This window comes from Rattus rattus, chromosome 2 (genome assembly GCF_011064425.1).
Source record: "Rattus rattus isolate New Zealand chromosome 2, Rrattus_CSIRO_v1, whole genome shotgun sequence".
NCBI classification, from domain to species: Eukaryota; Metazoa; Chordata; class Mammalia; order Rodentia; family Muridae; genus Rattus; species Rattus rattus.
The window spans coordinates 157,305,865-157,312,601 of NC_046155.1; the positions used below are offsets into that span (position 1 = coordinate 157,305,865).

Consider the following 6,737-nt stretch of genomic DNA (forward strand, 5'->3'; position numbering starts at 1 on the left):
TAGGCTTTCTAGATATATATGCTAATTGTGTCCAAGCTTCTCACAAAAATGTTGTAAGTAATGAAAAATCTCTATACTCAAGAGTACTCTTGTAAAATAAATCGATCCACTTCAGCCCCAAACGGCATTTTAATAATGATATTTATTTACATGGCTTTTCATTGGATACTTTACAATCATTGACATAAATGACTGGCAATCTTTCCATGTTACTTATAAGTTACTAAGATTTCCAGGTTGGTATGAATTCATCAGAGTGTTTCCATATTGACGGGATCTGTCCATAACCTGTCTCTCATTGACATCTGTTTGGAGTTTTTTAGTTTCATGTAGATGTTCTGCCCTCTATCTGCATATTTCAAATTTCACACAAATAAATCTTGTGTGCTAACCTAGATTTAGCCATGATATAAACACAAATACCTCCTAAGTCCGAAACTCTCCAACTCCTATGGGTCCAAACTAGAGACACAAACAGCACAGTCATTTAATCAGACAAATTTGATATAAAATTATCCGTCTGTCATAAAAAGCAAAGTATTTATCAGAAGCTTTAGGTATTCTGAGGCTGTGGAAGCTTCCTTCAGGAAGTAAACATTAGATCACAATGATTCTCAGATGATGAATTCCTTGGGAAACTGATATACTGTATCGAATGGTAGTGTGTTGTGCACTTAACTCTCGGAGGAAAATGTAGGTACCATCTTAAGTACTTCTTCTCCTAAGGGGAACAATGAAAAGGAGAATATGAAAAACTCTTGAAAGGTGATGGACAGATTTATGACTGTGTTTATAAGCATGATTTCAGAGATACAAGTATCTATTCCAATTGACAAATTATATACATTAAATATGGGCATCTTTGGTACATTAATTATACCTCTTAGAAACCACAAAATATTCTTGTTCTTCAATCAAGGGAAAGCAAGTGCAGGACTATAACTTAAGGTATTGATTATTAACCAAGAGTGAATCTATAAGAAGGTGAGAAGCCTGGAGCCACAGGCCAGCTACGGAAGTGGAGACCAAGCAAGCTGTAGAAGGCTTTAAGGAGTTAGCATGGTCAATTGCTGGCCTTAATTTCTGAGAAACAAGAGTCCTGTTTACAGAGTTGTCACAGGTCCCTGTACATTGCAGTGCCCTCCTTACCTTCTCTTCTAACAGCCTGGAGTTGTATGTTTTACATTGATGTCTTTGATCCACTAAAGTTGTTTTTTTGTGCAGAGTGAGAGCTAAAGCTCATACTTCTTTAAGCATCTGTCTCCTTTCCCCAGAACTGTTTGTTAAAGGTGTTGTCTTTTCTACAGTGTGTAATTTTGGAGTCATTGTCAAAATTCAGGTGGATGTAATACACACTTAAATCTGGATCTTCTGTTATAAGATCAAATGTCTGTAGCAATTTTTGTTGGTTAGCTAGCTAGCTAGCTACCTAGCTAGTTAGTTAGTTAGTTAGTTAGTAGTTAGTTAATTAGTTATTTTCATCAGGTATAACTTGAGATTAGGTATATACCTTATTCTCTTGGATACAGATAATTTTGGTTGTCTGAATTCTTTATCATCCCATATGATTTTTAAGATAAATTTTCTACTCCTATGAAACCAAAAACAATTATCTATAAAGGATACAGTCAATAGAATAAAGAGGCAGCCTACAAATGGGAACAAAACCCTAGCAAACTGTAAGTCTAACAGAAGATTAATATCCAGAATACAGAGAACTAAAATACAACATATCAAGAAAAACAAATTCCATCCAAAAGAAGAGACTTCTGTCTGAAGTCACTTCATGAAGTTCACAGAAGAAATATAAATGCCAAACAGAATTTTTAAAATCATTGGTCATCAGCGAAAAATCAAATTTAAACTGCCCTGAGATTCCATATCCCAGCAGGATGAAGGACTGGCCATCATAAAGAACTCAAGTGATAACAAGCACTGTAGTAGATGTGGGCAAAAAGAAAGCTTGTTCAGTGTTGGCAGAAGTGTAAAGTGGCACAGTCTTTAGAGACATCATTGTAGGTGTGGTGGTTTCTCAGAAGTTAATTATAATACAATGCAGATATATCACTTCTGGGAAAATATCCAAAGGAATCTACATCCTATTACAGATTCTTGCTCACATCGTTAGAGTTGTGTGTTTAACTTAGAGTTCCTAAAACAGCCTAGAAACTAGAGATTATTAGTGCATTTGATGCCCTACAGGAAGGGATTAGAACATAAGTGGGAGTGAAGTTGAGGTGGGGAATTCTTGGGATGTTAAAGCAAGGATAGGGTGGGTGGCTTTGATGCACATAGGGACATTTTATCAACAAAACCACCTGCCAGCCCTCCAAGATTTATCTCACATATTTTAAAGCACACCATATTCAATTACTGAATTTCAAAATGCTATTAATTAATAGTGACAATGACATAAAGGAGTCAATATTTCTTATTAAATAAATTATTTTATTCAGAAACTGCATTTTTCCATATTGATGTATTCAAATTGGAGATTTCTTCTGTGACTCTGAAGATAATTGCAGCACACACTCAAAGAGACAGTTGTAAGGATTTATACTCCAAAATGCAGTTAAACAAAATCCATCTTCCACCACAGGCTGAAGTATTAGGCTACCAGGTGCAAACACACACTGTGACATGCTTTCAGGTGTCAGCTCACAGCGGTCAGTCACATCTTGGCCTTGAAGAAAATGGACAGAGGTTCCTGCTGGATTTGCCCTTGTAGTACTTATTCCCAAGGTGAAGGAGGAATTGAAGAGAAGACTAACAGCAAGAAGAATGGCATTTTCTGTAGCAAAGTGGTCTGTAGCTACAGCAGCCAGAGCCATATCCACAGCCATATCTACAGCCATAGCCAGAGCTAGAACCACAGCCATATCTACAGCCATAGCCAGAACCATATCCACAGCCATATCTACAGCCAAGCCACAGCCATAGCTAGAGCCACAGCCAGAGCCACAGCCATATCTACAGCCAGAGCCACAGGCATATCCACAGCCACTACTAGAGCCAGAGCCACAACCATAGCCAGAGCCATATCCACAGCCATATCTACAGCCATATCCATAGGCAGAACCACAGCCAGAGCTGTAGGCACAGCCTCCACAGGAGTTTCTGTAGTAGTTGCAACACATGGCGTTGAGATTAGGTCTCAGTTGAGTTGGGTATTTCTGAAGTGAAGCTGTCATCCAGTCTCCTCAGACCTTTATATACTTACAAGACTGGATGCCTCATGCCTCACATGGGCTCCTCTCTTTTAACAGCCATCTTCCTAAAGTGAACTCACACTATGAACAGTCATGCTAGGAATTCACAATTTACTTCTTAGGAGCTCATACAAGCATTCAAGGAACTACAGATATATTTTCTGAACATTTAAACTTATGCACCATAATTTATTCTTCATAATTCATTTTATGACTATGACATACAGAAAACATTACAACATATATGGAACCTATATAGGTGTGTTTGTCACTGTGTCATTGAAGGTCCCTGGCATCACATGCTGTATACTTACTTATAGTTAGTTAAGAGTGTCACCAACAGCAGCAGCAGTAGATTCACCTTGGCTTCTTCTCTCCTTCCCCATGCTTCCCTTCAGCAGACCTCTAAATTACTTTTCATGGATTCTGGACAGAGAAGTCTACCTTAACAAGCTACAACCACTTCTGAAACCTCTGCCTTCCCTCTACATAAGTCTTGTCCATTTGTCCTTCTGCCCCTCTGTAGACAAGCAATGCCCTTCCTTCCCCTTTTCAACACATTTTATTAAAATTCCTATGCATCAGCTTCTGAGTATATTTATCTCAAGTAATTTAAAGGTGAATAGATCCAAAAGTCTCGATGCAGAGAATTGAAAATGTCTTGGTTCAATGAGTCACTCATTCAATACGTTTTTAGACAAATTGACTGGAAAATTTTTAAACAGGTCAGTTTTTATGAGATTACTCAGTTCACACTTAGAGTTAGTCAGTGTTTCAATGCTTCCTTATAAATTGTGATTTAAGTAAGAAATATTCCAGATGAGTGGAGTGCATATGTAGATGACAGATTTCAATCAAACAGTACAGAATTATAACTAGAAGCAGCATGACTTAATGTCTTGTTGCATGGAGTGGTGATTATGGGAAATAGCCATGCAGTGTGCTTTTAGGCATCTATAAGAGATGGTTTTGGCCAAGGACAGAAATATAATTATGAAGCATGCATATCATCTAGCCTCCATTAATGGCCATAACATATAGGAGATCTTTACTTTCACCTTACAACCTTATACCTAAATTTACCTTTTTTCTCATTATTTCTGTAGTGATGTGTTACTATAAAATGACCTCTGTCTCAGTCTTAGCTGTCTTAAATATTTGCTGGGGGCCACTCTAGTGGGGGATCTTCTCTCATGTTGGTTCTTCCTAGGCAGCTGAGAGAGAAGAGCATTTGGAGGGTAAGACTTTGTCTTAATAGATTTGGGGGTAAGATTTTGTCTTACAAGATAGTTAGGGTTGGTGTATAATAAAATTTTACTTATCTAAATCTAAGTTATATGCTACTTACCTGATTTACTTATCTATGTCCAAGTTACTATGCTATGCTACTGTAGCTGACCTTCCTTCTGTGTTCCTCTGAGACCAGAAACTCTCTCCAGCACTTAGCACCTCATTCTAAAACAGCAGGAGATAAACATTAATTGATAGGGCCTTTTCCCTTTTGTCCCTATGCCTCTTGCTTGTCTGGCTAGGGGGAAGTTTGGAGCAATAAACTATTGAACCAAGAGAAGTGAATAGCGCTTGCAGAAGTAAAAACTTTCACATAAGCAAATTTGCATGAACTTATATAAGGCCATATAGCGATTCATGAATGTGCATTTATTCATTTCTACTCAAATCAGTTGGGCTTAGCTTGCATGCATTCTCACAATTACATACTTACACAGACATCCATACTTACATATGCATATGGAGCAAAAGACCAAGCACTAGTGCAGAAAGAACTCATTCATTCTGGATGAAAAATGAGCTCCAATCTTTATTGCATAGAGAAAGAAAAAGCTTGTACCCTTTTAATACTAAGTGAATTAAACCCAAGTTTGTAAGAAGGAAGCTTAGTTCTCTTTAATAAGCCCAAGCCTGCCTTGTTACAAGAAAGGACCTGTTCTGTCCCATGGTGAGGAGAAGCCTGCCTGCTCCTTCTGCTCTCTGCAGCTTCTTCTTTTTTTTCCTCTTTCCCTCTGCATTCTGCACATTGCTCTCTTAGTATTTTCTGTTATCTATAGTCTCTAAGTTATTTCACTCTGCATTCTCATGCTCTGATGTCACAATAATGTTCTTACTCTCAGTGCCTTTTCTCCCAATGCTATGCCTATACTTCTAAGTTCTTTTTGTGTTCAGTTCTGTCTAAAAAGTGTTCTGTCTAAAAACTTCTCCTCAGTTCAGTTCCTCTCCCAGCCCAGTTCTTCTCCAGTTCTGGCTCTTCTCTTTGTCCTCAGCACTTAAACATCTTTCAGAATACATGACCACATGTTAAAAAGTTCATCACAAGTTCACACAAAAAATCAAATCATAAATTGAAATAGAAGTTTACAACAGAGAATGTTTACATGCATATAAATTAGGAGTAATTATCTGGCTAAACATCCATCACCTATCACAGCTCCACAGGTTCACTGAAGGTTTAAAACCATAACTACATTATTGGTGATGTTTTGTGTAGATAAACCCAGTCAATATTTTATCTTCTATCCTAGCACCTATAATAAATCGTTAGTTCCCTTCTTAAGACCTTTGGTTAATTGTTTTACAACCTCTTGGAATGTGCTCTGAGTAAGAGAACATCTGGTTACTATCTAAGAGCAACTAACTGGTGATACTTAGGAGACTGGCAGAGGTCTCACTGCAGTTTTGACTATCAGAAAAGGACCTAATAGCAGTCTCACTATAAAAGAGCTTAATTATGTCTGTTATAACTTTAGGAATTCTTATAGAATCACCATTAAAACTTAAGTCATCTATTTGTCTATATAGCATCACTACAGATCTTCATACATCTATATTGTTATAAATATTTAATAACAGGACAAGAATATTAATAGCAGGAATCTTCCCTAAAATGAATTCCCTTACAGCCTTACCATATAAGGGTGAACCTGTTGCAAATTATATAATAATCTGAAGCAGGCCATCTCAGGAAGATCACCTGCTACTTATTAGGTTGTCCCATTTTGGCTCCTGACAAATATCCCCACTGGGGGCTTCACTGGAGGCATCTTTCCCTTGTGCCTGTTTCACTTCTTTGCACACTGTAAATTTGTACTACCACAAGTTCAGCTATGGCGTGCACACAATCATACCTCACTGTAAAAATCTTTCAATAATTCTAATTCTAGTAAGGAGTCAGAAACCATATATTAGACAGTCACAGAGAATTCACCTCAAAATTATTATTCCATGAAAAAGAATTTAAATATACTGTCAATATTTCTTAAAGACTATTAGTCTTCAAGAAAGTCTAACAGAAATGCTTGCAGGATGAAAGCCTGAGACAAGGCCTCTTTGCCATTTAGTAAACAGTCTGAAATCTAGGCTGCAGCTCACAGTACTGTACTAGACACTTGAAATTCATGAAAAGAGCAGCTATCGTGTTAAAAATTTCTGTCGTGATAAAAAAAATTCAGAATAAGGAAATTTGACAGGGATTAATATGTTTGATTATGGTGACAGATTAGCATGTGTAATCAT

At 37.3% G+C, this 6,737-nt stretch overlaps 1 protein-coding gene across 1 annotated transcript; it reads right to left on the minus strand.

Moving 5' to 3' along the window:
* Window positions 1-2,766: 2,766 nt before the first annotated feature.
* Window positions 2,767-3,137, minus strand: LOC116893348 (keratin-associated protein 21-2). The gene is made up of 2 exons (XM_032895156.1): window positions 3,034-3,137; window positions 2,767-2,926 (listed from the first exon to the last, which is right to left on the minus strand). The coding sequence occupies exons 1-2, from the start codon at window positions 3,135-3,137 to the stop codon at window positions 2,767-2,769; spliced, it is 264 nt and encodes an 87-aa protein (XP_032751047.1).
* Window positions 3,138-6,737: the final 3,600 nt, after the last annotated feature.

Bases quoted from the DNA above. Each gene is read 5' to 3' on its own strand.
- LOC116893348 (XM_032895156.1), bottom strand. From the start codon at position 3,137: ATGTGTTGCAACTACTACAGAAACTCCTGTGGAGGCTGTGCCTACAGC. The intron at 2,927-3,033 runs TGGCTATGGTTG...ATGGCTGTGGCT, and splicing joins TATGGCTGTGGATATGGCTC to TGGCTGTAGATATGGCTGTG.